Below are 13,892 nucleotides of genomic sequence, written 5' to 3'. Positions count from 1 at the left end.
ATTTCAGCTAATTCACATGCATATATAGTCTTAATTACGTAAAATATTCCTAAGCCTTACATTGAACCTATCACTTATCACCTTTCACATTGAACCTACCACCTATCACCTTTCCTTATATGGGTGTCTTCTCCACTGGACATCCGGAGCCAGACAAAGAACTGCCACGTTGCAAACAAAGACGAGACCCTTCCTCCTGAAATCCATCTAGTTCCACCCCTACTGACAAGCCCCTAGGTTATCTAGGCAGGCTCTCAGTGTGGCGTCCTGAAATGGATAGGGGTCGGCTCTAACTCACCCAGTTACAATTCCCCAAAGAAACATCCCCAATTTTTTTCCATTCCAACCACTTCCTTTCTTAGGTTAGATGCATAAATGTTATCTTAACAGCATTGTTGTTTCATGTACTCCAAGTTACTGGTTTGTCTTTTGTAAATGTCTCTGTGTCCTGGGTGGCTAAGAATATATTTCCTACACATAGATGACGAGAAATATAGGATCTGTTACTCTTCTAATTTCTCTATAGTATGGTCTTTAGTATTAAGGTCCTATATCCATTTAGAATTGTGGGTGAGGGGTTGATCAAAGCCTAATCTCTGTCAGACTACTCACCAGTTTTCCCAGAAGAAATTTTTATCAAGTGAGTTTTTTTCTAGGTGATTTATATTTTCTACCTTATGAAACACTGGAAAATTGAGTTCTATTTTTCTTTCTGATTCTCCCTTGTCTAGTCCAGTTCACTGATTTAGCTCTGCATTTCTTGTCAATACAGATGATTTCGTGACTGCTGCTTTATAATAGAGCTTGAAGTCTGAAAGCCTATTTGCCCATTTTTCCTCCTTATTCTCATAATTTTTCTTGCATTTTAGATTTTTTAAATTTTCCAAATGAATTTTTATCAAGTTTTATGTGGTATTTCCTTACCAATTTGATTAACATAGCATTAAGAGTGTAAGTTACCATTGGTGGTATTGTTGTTTTTATTATATTGGCAAGGCCTAAGTATGAGCACTGAATAATTCTTTCACATCCTTAATTGCTCTTTATTTCACTTAAGAGCATTTTGGAGTTGAGCCTGTATGAGTCTTTTGTGTGCTTTTGTAGATCAGTCCTAGATATTTTATGAATTTTGCCGTTATTTGAAATGGGAGTTCCCTTTCTACTGTTGACTCTTGTATTTTGTTAATACTGTATAGAAATGCTGCTGATTTTTGAGGGTTTATTTTGTAACCCGTAGCTCTACTGAAGTTGTAAATTGTCTCAGCATTTTATTGTCTCTCTCAGATTTTCGAAGTGTACCACATCGTTAGCAAATAGGGCCAGTTTTATCTCTTCTTTCCCTGTCTTTGTCTTCAATTTTTTTTAATTTTGTCGTATTGCTGTTGCTAGTATTTCCAGAATTATGACAAAAAAGAGTGGAGAGAGTAGGCATCCTTCCCTTGTTGCACTCTCGTATTTATTGGGGAAGGTCCTATTGCATCCTCGTTGCACATGATACTTGCTTCTGTTTTAGATAGATGATTTTTAAGATATTAACCTAAGTAATGCCTATACTTCTCATGGTTGTTTGTTTGTTTAGCAAGAATGCTGCACTTCATCAAAGGCTTTTTCTGCATTCCTGCTGAGACAGTTGTGTGGTTTTGGATGTTTTGATTTTCAACATGATTAATTATGTTGATTGTTTTCCTCATGTTGAATCACCATTACATATAAATATCTCCCTTGGTATAAATCTCCCTTGGTCATAATGAATGATTTCTTGGATTAATCACAGTATCTCCCTTAAAATGTTTGAGTCGATAGTCATAATGATATTGGTTTATCATTTTATTTCTGCGTTTTATCTTTCCCTGGCTTTTGTATTAGGCCTATATTTGTCTCACAAAAAGATTTGGGTAGTGTGCTTTTTCGGTTTTTGAGAATGATTTGTAAAATGAATATTGTATTCCTTAAAAATTCGACAGAATTCTCCTATGCATAGATCGGGACTAGGAGTGTTTTTCTTTGGTAAGTCTGTTGTGGTTGAATCTATTTTCTTTTTAAAGATTTGGTTATTTAAGATCTTGATCTAATTTAATGATAAATTGGATGTTTTATATTTTTGAGAATATTCCTTTATTTCTTTTTTGTTCTTAGTTTTGTTTGCATGTAACTGTACACAATGATATGTTCTGATTATTCTTTATATTGTTTCTGATTTATTTATTTCACCTTGCTGATTTGTTATTTTATTTATTTAGTTTTCTACCTTTTTTAAATCCAGTTATCTGGAGAATGTATCTGTTTAATTAACCTTTTCAAAGAACTAGCTTTTCATTTTACTCGTGATATCTAGGGATTTCTTAGTTTCTAATTATCTATTTCTCCTCTATTTTTAGAAATGCATATACAGTTCATTAATCTTCTTTTCTGTTTTCATAATGTATGTATTTTTATGTGATTTTCCCCCAAGGACTACTTTAGCTATATCCCTGAAATTTTGGAATGTTGTTTCATCATTCTTGTTTCTTCCGCTCAATTATTAGTAGTTTCTATGATTTGTTCTTTGGCCCACTCGTTATTTAGGAGTTCCTTGTTAAGTTTTTATTTAGATTGATGTCTTTTGTTTATAATACCTGAATTAATACTTATCTTTATTGCATTATTTTCTGTAAAGTATTTACTATTTCTCTCTTTTTAAATTTGCTTCCAATATCTCTGTGCCCTAATACATGGTTGATTATTTTTTGAGGATTCCATGTGGTCCTGGGATATTTTATATGCATATACTTATACATATATACATGCATTGGTTGTTTTCCTTCATTCTCAAAGAAGACCAAAATGACATTACTATGCTAGAGTCAAGTTTCACTGCATCCCACTGTGGCTGATCAGACCAATACGAGTTCGGAACGCTCTGCCTTGGGTCAGAATAATCTGTGGGAACATTTGGGCTGGATTCTCAGAATTTATGCATCCTGTGTTTCCTTTGAGATATTTCAATCCTGCCATACTCATAGAGCACAGAATCTTCTCTGGTGTGAGCATACCATATTGAGCAATACTGTGTCAGTGTCTACAATGTCATGCAGTCATTTCCAAAATTCTTAAGAGAGAACTTGAAAGTGTCCCTGTATTGCTTCTCCTGACCACTATGTGAGGAATTACCCTGTGGGAGTTCTTCATTAAATAGTCTTTTCAGGAACCGTACATTTTGCATTCAGACACGTGGCCAGTCCATCAGAGTTGCTCTCTGAAGAAGCAGAGTGTGAATGCTTATTTTAGGTCAAGTTTAAACTTGAGTTTAGCTCAAGTGAGGACCTCAGTATCTGGTACCTTATCCTGACAGGTGATCTGTGGAATCTTCCTAAGACAATTCAAGTGGAAGTGCTTCACTTTCCTGGCATGGCACTGATAGACTGTCCAGGTTTCACAGACATACAACAATGAAGTCAGTACAAAGCTCTATTGACCTTCAGTTTGTATTCAGTCTAATACCTCTTTTCTTCCATACTTTCCTTCAGAACTTCCCAAACCCTGATCTAGCTCTGGCAATGTGTGTGTCAACCTCATTATCAATGTTTAAATCCCTAGAAAGTACCCTAACAATGTAAGGGAACTTATCTCAGCATTCAAAACTCTTTCATTTTCTATGACTGATGGTTCCACATATGGATGGTGTGGTGGTGGCTGATGGAACCCTTGTGTTTTCTGGGTATTATCTGTTATGCCAAAATTAGCACAAGCAGCAGAGAATTGATTGAAACTTTGTTCCATCTCAGCTTCAGAGGCTACATTGAGTGTACAATCATCTGAAATGAGATCATGCACCATCACTCCCTCCATTTTGATCTTGGTTGATAGTCTTTTCAAGTTGAAGAATCAATGTGATAGCTGACCTTAATGTCATGTTCATACTCATTGAAGGTATTTGACAACATGGCTGAAAACATCATATTATAAAGCATGGTAACAAGCACACAATCACATTGTCCATTATTCAGAATCCAGGCAAGCATACCATTATGAAATTGATGCACAGTACTGATGAACTTCTCCAAGCAATCAACTTTTGACAGAATTTTCCATGAGCGCTCATGACTGACAGTATCAAATGCCTTGGTTAGATCTATAAATGTCATATACAGACTCTATTCTGCTCCTGATATTGCTTCTGGAGTTGTCTGGCAGCAAAGAACATGCTGACCACTCTTTGGCCCTTTCTGAAGCCACACTGGATGTCAGGTAGATGACCACCTTCCAGGTGGAGAATCAGCCTATTAATGAGGACTCTAGCAAGAATCTTACCAGCAGTGACTAAGAGAGAGAGACACACCTCATGATGGACCCAGGACAATATATTTACTTTACCTTTATAGAAATGGACAATTGAGACATGCTTGAACTGCTGCGGGATAATCTCCTCTTTCCATATAACCTGTAAAATTACATTCACTTTTTGTGTGAGCTATGGACCCTCTACCTCGTACATCTCAGCTGAAATAGAATCAGCACCTGGTGCTTTGCCAGATGAAAGAAGCCTAATGGCATCCAAAACCTCTTCTTCAACTAGGGAGGGATTGACTTCAACCTGAGGTAAATGGTCAGTGACCTCACTATTGATTGATAATGGTCTGCTGAAAACATCATGGAAGTGTTCAGCCCATCTCTCTAGGCATATATCCTTAATCACTAATCAATGTGATTCCATCATCACTAAGTAGTTGAGATGCACCATAGGTCTTTGGCCCATACATAGCATTCAGAGAATCATAAAAGTGTTTTGGATTGTTACTATCAGCATAAAACTGAATTTCCTCTGCCTTCTTACTGAACCAATAATCCTGCATCTCTCTAAATTTTGATTGTAGCTTACTTTTCATGGAATTAAGTGCTGCATTCTTAGAAATGGATGAACTATCCTGCTGGTAAATCCTGTAGAGTTGTCATTTTTCATTTAGCAACTTCTGGATTTCCCCATCATTTTCATCATGCCACTCGATGTTTGTGAGTGTTCTGACCCAGATTAGCAAATGCAGTGCTATACATCAAATTGCTGAAAGCTGCCCACTCCTCTTCTACTTCACTGTTGCCAATTGTGTTGGCTCAATTTTCCCTCCAAGTTGGCAACAAAGTGTTCCTGCTCAGTGAAAAGCTCTAATCTGTTGAAGTTAATTCTGGTAATCATTTTGCCTTGGAGATGCTGCTTTTGTTGGAGGTGAATATTTAGCTTGGAGACGATAAGTCTTTGATGAATCCAGCACTCTGTGCCACACGTTACCTTTGTGACTCTCACATGCTATCTGTCTGTCCTCTTTACAATCACATTGTTTATTAAATGCCAAATGTGTGCTGCAAGGATACATCCGCAAACTTTCATTGCATTTAGGTAAATGGAAGAAAATGTTACTGATGAGATCACAAGATGCACAAGTCTTTAGGAGTAAGTGACCATTGTTGTTTCTGCTACCAACTGCATTTCTCCCTGTAACTCCTTGCCACGTCTGATAATCCAAAATTATGCTTGCCCACTTTTGACACATTGATGATAAAGATTCCCAGGTATTCACAGAATTTTTCTTTGACCTCATCAGGATTCATCATGGTGGGAGCATAGGCACTGATGATGTTTTCCTGTAAGTGGCGATCACATAGTCATGAGCCAGACATTCACTCCTTTTGGCAGGCATATAAGCTTGTTGACTGTGTTAGTTTTGATGGCAAAATCCATATCAGCTTCATGGCACTTGCTTTCATTGGAGCCACTCCAGAAAAACATGTATCCAGCTCCAACTTCAGTAAAGTCTCCTTCATTTGTCAGCCTTGTATCATTCAGGGCTGCTATTTGGATATGATACCTGCTGAGTTCTCCTGCAACAAGAGCTCTTCATCTTGCAGGAGTGCTGGATTTTTGTTGTATATAGGTATGCACACATTCCATGTACCAATGGTGAATGTAATCATGTTTGGAGATGTTTTTGTAATTTCAGGTCATATGATCAACAAAAGGCTGGCTAGACATTTTCGCTGACCTTGTAATTTCCTCTCTCTACCTCTAATGTTAGAGTCTTTTGGTTAAGGCATTTTCTCTTTCTGCTGTAAACACAGTACTATGTTCGTTCAGTTACTTTAGCTTAATCTTTTTTTAAGGTGGATCTTTCCCATTGGCTCTCTTCCTCTTACCTCAGTCCTCCTTTTTCATTTGTTATTCCATTCACTTTATGGTTTTTCTTTTTGGCTCCTTTTTATTTTCTGTTGTATCTGATTATTTATTTTCTTTGTTTATCCTTTCAAGTAGATTTGCCTTTTCTTTCCTCCTTTCAACTTGTTCATTTTTTACACTCCTTTCCAGGGAAAGGCTCTTTCCCTTTCTTCATTATCTATCTTCTTGTTCTGTTCACTCTGAACCCACATTCTCTTTTTCCTGCTCCCCCCCCATAATTATCAGTTTCTCTCTATTTTCTACCTCATGGAATCATAACATCCAATTTATCCATTCTGGGTTCTCCCTTCTTGTAACTTTCTGCCACTGTATTGTAGAGGTTGCCACACACTCACAATTCAGATGGCTGCCAAGCTGGTGCCACTGGTAGTTTTCTGAGGCACTGGGAGGTATAGAAATGGGCAGTGGTGTTGTGATTTATTTAAAGGACAGAAATATGGTCTTGCCCTTTCCCTCTCTTCTTCCACTTTCCTGCAGAGATGTTTTCCAGCAGAAAATGCTACAACCACAGGGATGGCTATCTGTCAGGGCTGCATCAAGGTTCAAAAGACTGTAGTACTACTTGACACAGGCTCTCTCTCTTGAATTGAGCAAAATTTTGCAGTGTGGTGCCCATACCTGTAGAGTGCTAAAAAGGGGGAAAGTAGATCAGGTTGTGGAGTTGGATTTTCTTGCAAGCCCATGCATTGGGTCCTTATATCATATGTCAAGTGCTTTGTTCAACCGCTACAGCCTTGATGTCAGAAATGTGATGGCCAATGGGGAAGTGTGTGTTGAATCAGTTTGGCATAGGTATCAGTTCATGGGTTGTTTTACCTTCTTTTGGATTCTCACTGTCATAAGCCATGGAGACAGTTGCAGCTGCTTTTTCTTTGGGGCATCATTTTTCTATTGGAGAGGAGTGAGAACTCATGAAGGTCAGCCAAAATGTCTAGCCAGCCTTTTGTTGATCACATGACCCGAAAGTCCAATTTCCAGGACTTTCACGGAGAATCAGAGGATACTACTTATCATTAAAACTTTTTTTAAATAATGATCAAGAATCTAGAGACTAGAGAATCTAGAGAATACAGAATCTAGAGACAGATTATCTACTATTCCAGCAGAAAAATATCTGAACATCTGTATCTTCAGAAGGTACAGATAAAGATGCAGATAGGCCATCACAGTTTGTCAATATGGTGTTGACCCACAATAGAACTATAGGCCCAGGTTAGGTCTTTCTCTCTTTTTTTTTTTTTTTTTTTTTTGAGGAAAGGATTTGTCATTGTAGAGTAAATCTTGGGATATCTGGAACAGAAAAATGACCATAGTAACTCAGTCTTTAGCAGGTACCTGTTTCTGGTCAAAACAATCATCATAAGACTCCTATCCCTCTCAGCTTTATTTATTGATTGGTTTGATTGTTTGTTTATTTATTCATTCATTCATTCATTTTTTGTTTATTTATTTTCTATTTAAAGGGGCTATCCCCTAACTACTTTTATAAAGAGACCTATTCACTGAATGGCCATTATTTCACTCTAAATGAGTATCTGATTGCATCCTGGGCAGTCTCCTGTCATTCTGATGGATATCTGGTCACTGGATCCAGATGTCTCAGGAGGAGAAAGTGAGGCTGGTGATCTTGTACAGCCCTCATTCACTCAAAACAAAGTCAAGTACAAGTCATGTCATCATTTCTCTGATGTCAAGGTTCTCGTAGAAAACTAAGGATAAACACAAGCAGATACCTGAAAAAATGGCAAGTGTCAAAGGAGGTGGTTTAGCCTAGAGGAACGCTGCAGATTTCTTCAGGTGGTTCCACGGTTGTCCACAGAAAAATGAATTAGAACTGATCTATCTGCTCACAAAGAGAATGGGGAATAATGGATGGAAGATTAATATGTTCAAAACATGCTCAATAAATAAACTTAAACTCTTCTATTGCCTTAAAAAGTTCTATGTTGCCTCTCATCACTCTTTAATCAAAGTCTGAATGGTCATTGGTTATTTGTCGGAGGCAACCTTTGTTCTAATACAATTAGATAAAAAATATCCTCTCAGATATGTACTTGGTCTGATATTCTGTGCTGCTTTGATTTTGGTCACGATACATCTTCCAAAATTCTCTAATTTTCCAGTCCATGTTGTCTGTTTTTTGATCCCACTAGATCATCATTTGTGGTTTTCTCTCCATTTTCAAGATTTCTTCCTTCCCATTTAAGTCTTCTAAACCACATTTCTTACTTTTCCTGTGGATTTTCTTATGTAAGTACATGTTAAGGATTATAAATATTGCTTCATCTTGTCATGTCTTATGTTCTGATCATTTTAATATGGTATAACTTTTTAAAACCATAGGGAATTCTTGACTACACATCCTCAGCAATTCCAATGATTCTTATGTATTTAAAGTATCCAGCAAAAGGAAACATTTTTGCATAAAATATTAAGCATATACTGCGAATTCATACATGCTACATTAGGTCCAATATTATCAGCAGCTAGTGAGAGAAGAGAAGAAACTTTGCAAATTACACTAGTAAGTAAATAGTATCTGAGTTATCAGCTGGAATATCTGAATTGTATTGGATTGTCAATTCTTAAGACGTCATCTGAACATATCACTCTCATTGCATGAGGTATTAATTTGTTAGAAATCATTAGCTGGACTTTGGTAGGACGGGGTTGCAGTGTAGGAAATGCTTTTACTTCTCTAGTAACCTATTAACATTTGTTACTCTTAAGCAAGAGATTGAAACAAGGGTATTTGTTTTCTCTTCTGATAAGGTCACAAGAATACAATAAAATAGCTCTATTTCAATCTGAAAGAATATATAGTTTGATAGTGAATATGACTTATGTCCACCAAATCTTGATTGATTCAGGTAATGTGGAAATGTACTCATTTTTTGTGTTGCATACTTGTGGCACAATATGCCACTATTTCAGAAGGGTTCTTTGTCAGAAGAATTGATTTGATATGATATAATGATTATATTTATCAGGTGCTAAGGTAAAATTATAAGCTATAAGATATTGAAATACCCTTTGTTCCTTGTAGACATGGACCATTGCAAGAAATGCCCCGAGGATAAGTATCCAAATAAAGAGAGAGATAACTGCCTCCCAAAGACTGTAATATTCCTCTCTTTCAAAGACTCTTTGGTATTGACTTTGATTTGTATAGCTCTTTCATTTTCTCTCCTCACAGTTCTGATTCTTGCGATATTTGTGAAGTTTCGAGACACTCCCATAGTGAAAGCCAATAACAGGACTCTCAGTTACACACTCTTCATATCCCTTACCTTGTGTTTCCTCTGCTCCATGCTCTTCATTGGCCATCCAACATCAGCAACCTGCCTCCTACAACAAACTGTATTTGGAATTGTGTTCACTGTGGCCCTTTCTTCTATTTTAGCCAAAACCATCATTTTGGTTCTGGCTTTTAAAGCCACAAGACCAGGAAACAAGATGAAAATGTGGGTACAATCCAGAGTTTTCAATTTTGTTGTCTTCATCTGCTCTATGATCCAAGTGACTCTCTGTGGCATCTGGCTGGCAACCTCTCCACCTTTTCCAGGTCTAGACCTACACTCAGAGCCTGGTCATATAATCATTGTATGCAAAATAGGTTCTGTCATTGCCTTCTACAGTATCTTGGGTTACATGGGTTTCCTGGCCCTGGGGAGTTTCCTAGAGGCTTTTTTGGCCAGAAACCTTCCTGACACCTTCAATGAAGCCAAGTTTATCACATTCAGCATGCTGATCTTCTGCAGTGTGTGGCTGTCTTTCATCGCTGCCTATCAGAACCCTAAAGGAAAAGCTATGATGATTGTGGAGATCTTCTGTATTTTGGCATCCAGTGCTGGTTTATTAGGCTGCATCTTTCTTCCCAAGTGCTATGTGATCCTTCTGAGACCATAGAGGAACACCTTGGAATATCTGAAGCAGAAAGCAGATTCGAGTAGGAATCATTCTGAAATTTTATCTGCAAGTCACATTTGACAGTATGAGGGATTCCTGAAAAAATTGAGTCAATTTGAAAAATCTATAATTGGTGATATTACTAACTTTTCCACTAAAGATACCAACCTTTCATAGCTGTTGTTATTCTCAACTAGATCATCATCTCTCGATGAGCATAATAGTCTGTGTGATAGTTCATTCTAAAATGTCTCTTGTTCTCTACACTAATTTATATTTCAACCTTGCGATTTATTCTCACGTCTACAGGAATTCACTTTGCTACAGTTCAATACTCCAAACATTAACATAACTACTATTTGCTATGCATTGTCATAAATGCTATGGGCAAAAACAGTGACACAACCAAGAATCTATTCTCAGAAAGCTTAAAATACAACCAAGAGGGAAATGTATACACTTAACTAAGACACAAATCATCGTGGGAGATTCCAAGGATGGTTCAAGGTTAAAGTTAAGTTTACAATAAAGAATTGGGAGAAATAGTTTTTGCCTTAAGAATGGGATGAGATAAGGTTTCATGAAGTATTTAGCACGAGATTTATGCCAAAGTAAGAGACTTAATCTTATACCGGTATTAACCATGGGGTATAGAATGAGCAAAGATGCAATGAAAGGAAAAATTTTCAGAAAGCAAATCTAGAATTAGTATATTTGACTGAAATAGAGAACATATAAGGGGAATTATGTGAAATAAACCTGCAAGGCACATTGGAACCATATTGTGGAGGATATTACACACCATTATAGGATTTGATGTGGCATTTAATAGATTACATAGCATCACTGACTATTTTTAGTAGAAGAACGGAATGACTACAATGGTTCATTAGGAAGATTATTCAGGTTGTTATGAAAAAAACTAGTTAGAGAAGCGAAGGACTAAGACAAGAAGAATTATCAGGGAAAACAACTCAGTAACAGATTATATATCTCAGGTGAGCTACAGGGAAATAATGACTCAGTTATGAGACTGAGTAGGTGATAGGATGGTAATGCCATTATCAGAAATGGAAAAATTAGTAAAAGGTGGAGTAACAGCATGCATTTTCTAGAGTACTCCCTCCAAGTCCAGTCAAATACCTGTAAAAATGGTTCTTAAAAAAAGTCTGGAGCAGCAGAACCCACAGAATGACAGAGTGAAGCAAATCTTTAGCCCAAGACAGCCTGAAAGATCGCAGGGAAGTGTCTATTATGCCATGCAGGGGGCAGGGCATAGTCCAGTGTGGGCCACCTAAGCACAGACAGGGCCTGGGCAGGCTGTGGCAGTTTCAGGACTCCATGACCCCAAATTGCCAAGAAAAAATTGGAAGGTCAGTGAAAAAAGAGTGTGGAACCAAGGTGGGAAAGTGGAGTGGTCCGGCCCCAGTCCTAGGGCAGCAGAAGGAGAAGGGGGGGAAAGAATCTGCAGCAGCCACAGCAGCAGCAGGGGCAGAGACAGCAACTGTTTCTGGAGTTCTAGGCCCACAGACTGTGGGGGAATCGAGTGGCTGACAGTACATCTCCCACCCCCAATGGAAGCAGAGATCTACCTTAACAAAGAGCTCAAAAGTTAAGTAAAGAGCTGGGGAAATGAGCAAAAACCAGAAAAAAAATCAGACTATAGAATCTTGCTCTGGTGACAAGGAAGACCAAAACATGCAAACAGAAGAAAACAAAGTCAAAGCTCCTCCATCTAAAGCCTCCAAGAAAAATATGAATTGGTCTCAGGTCATGGAAGAGCTCAAAAAGGATCTTGAAAATCAAGTAAAAGAAGTAGAGCAAAATTTGGGAAGAGAAATGACAGTGATGCAAGAAAATTATGAAAAATAGACAACTGCTTGCTAAAGGAGACCCAAAAAAATGCTGAAGAAAATAACACTGTAAAAAATAGACTAACCCAAATGTCAAAAGACATCCAAAAAGTCAATGAAGAGAAGAATGTCCTTAAAAGAAGAACTGGCCAGGTGGAAAAGGAGGTCTAAGAGCTCACTGAAGAAAATAATTCCTTAAAGATTAGAATGGAGCAGATGGAAACTAATGACTTTATGAAAAATCAAGAAAATATAATACAAAACCAAAGGAATGAAAAAATAGCAGACAATGTGAAATATCTCACTGGAAAAACAACTGACCTGGAAAATAGATCCAGGAGAGACAATTTTTAAATATTATGGGACTACCAGAAAGCGAAAAATTAGAAGAATGAAAAAGTTGTTAGGCAAGATGAATTCAGTTTGGGATATGTGAATTCCTATCGATATCATATTGTTCACCATTTATTTGTGAAGAGGATTAATGACAACACAGGTGATGTCTTGACACCCATGAATTGAATTTAAGTGAGGTTGAGTTGCACAAAGTTATTAGCCTTACTCTCTGTTCCAAAGTCATCAATACAATGGAAAACAAAAATAGACCACTGGTGATGGCCCAGGTTGACTGTGGTGTCTTTGATGTCTGACCAAGCTCCAACTGCTCCAAAGTGCCTGTTTCAGCTGCCTTCAAGGCTCTTGTAAAAAATTATTCTCATCCACACACTCCATTGGGAGATGTCTTCACGTGCTTGGGGCAGATATTTCTAAGTCATCAAGAAGTTTGAGGTCTGTCAGTTACTCAATCTGGTTTAGTCATAGTTTAGGTGGTTTTCCTGGGGTGTGGCTGCTTTAGAGTCAATAGAAAGCCACTGAGGGTCAGGTAGATGATTTTGATGTTTATGTGAGGAATGTATTGGAGAGAAGAAAGACTAGAAGTGTGGAAAACAATGAGGTTATTTTAGTAGTGCAGGCAAGGAGGCAATATCGTTCTGAACTAAGATAGATGCTGAAAATGGAGAAGGGACAACCCCTCTTCACACACAAAATTCTGACATGGACTAGTTGTTCCATGATCTCAACCTGTACAGTCCTACATCTAAACATTCAAATTTCCTCCACCTACATATTCACCTTTTAAAATCATTTCCTTCCTTCAAGGATAGTTCTAGGACAGCTTACACACACAGTGGGTATTATCTAGTTTGGCTGCTATAGGGTAAAAGTTCTTTGATCATCTTTCCCTTTCAACAATCAATCTCACCATCAAACTACTTCATATTTTTAGCCATCATGCCAATCTACTCCCCATCATAAACGTGGATTTTATACTGGCATTACCATAGGCTTTTCCTTTCTAGATAAACTTTTCCTGTACTTTGTTGGAACCAATCCTCCACCTTACTTTCCATCCACTGGCTCCAAACCCTATCCCAGAGAAGTTAGAACCCTTCTGCTTTCCAGTTTTCTTTTATATGGGGTCTTTCCCCATGAAAACATAAACTATTTCAAAGAAAGAACATTATCTATATTGTATCATATTTTATTTGTTTTGTTAAACATTTCTCAATTATATATTCAACTGATGTCAAAGTTTTGTGGTGATCCTGTGAATATGACACCTCTCCTCTAGCGTAGGGGGTGGGGAGGATATAATAAGGTTAGAGAGTATATTGTAGTCCATGTGAAGGGTTTTATGAGCTAAACAAAGGAATTTGTATTTGATCTTGCAGGTAATAAATACAGACCAACTGAAGTTTACTGAGCAGAAGAGTGACATGGCTAGACCTAAGCTTTAAGAAAATCAGTTTGGCATTTGTCTGTAGATAGCTTGGAGAGAAGAGAGACTTAAAATACGATGAATTTACAGACTTTCAGTAGGGTAAGTGACAGGTATCAAGGTTCTGAGCTGGGATCACATCTGT

At 37.5% G+C, this 13,892-nt stretch overlaps 1 protein-coding gene across 1 annotated transcript in view; it reads left to right on the top strand.

Annotated features, from left to right (window-relative positions):
• The window catches only part of LOC140503274 (vomeronasal type-2 receptor 26-like), a 32,011-nt gene extending 21,144 nt beyond the window's left edge, over window positions 1-10,867 (top strand). The window contains 1 exon segment of the mRNA XM_072607103.1: window positions 9,252-10,867. Within this exon segment, the coding sequence (XP_072463204.1) occupies window positions 9,252-10,195 (944 nt within the window). The 3' untranslated portion in view covers window positions 10,196-10,867.
• The last annotated feature ends 3,025 nt before the right edge of the window (window positions 10,868-13,892 follow it).

This window comes from Notamacropus eugenii, chromosome 5 (genome assembly GCF_028372415.1).
Source record: "Notamacropus eugenii isolate mMacEug1 chromosome 5, mMacEug1.pri_v2, whole genome shotgun sequence".
Classification (NCBI taxonomy): Eukaryota; Metazoa; Chordata; class Mammalia; order Diprotodontia; family Macropodidae; genus Notamacropus; species Notamacropus eugenii.
This window is presented reverse-complemented; position numbering and strand designations above follow the sequence as displayed.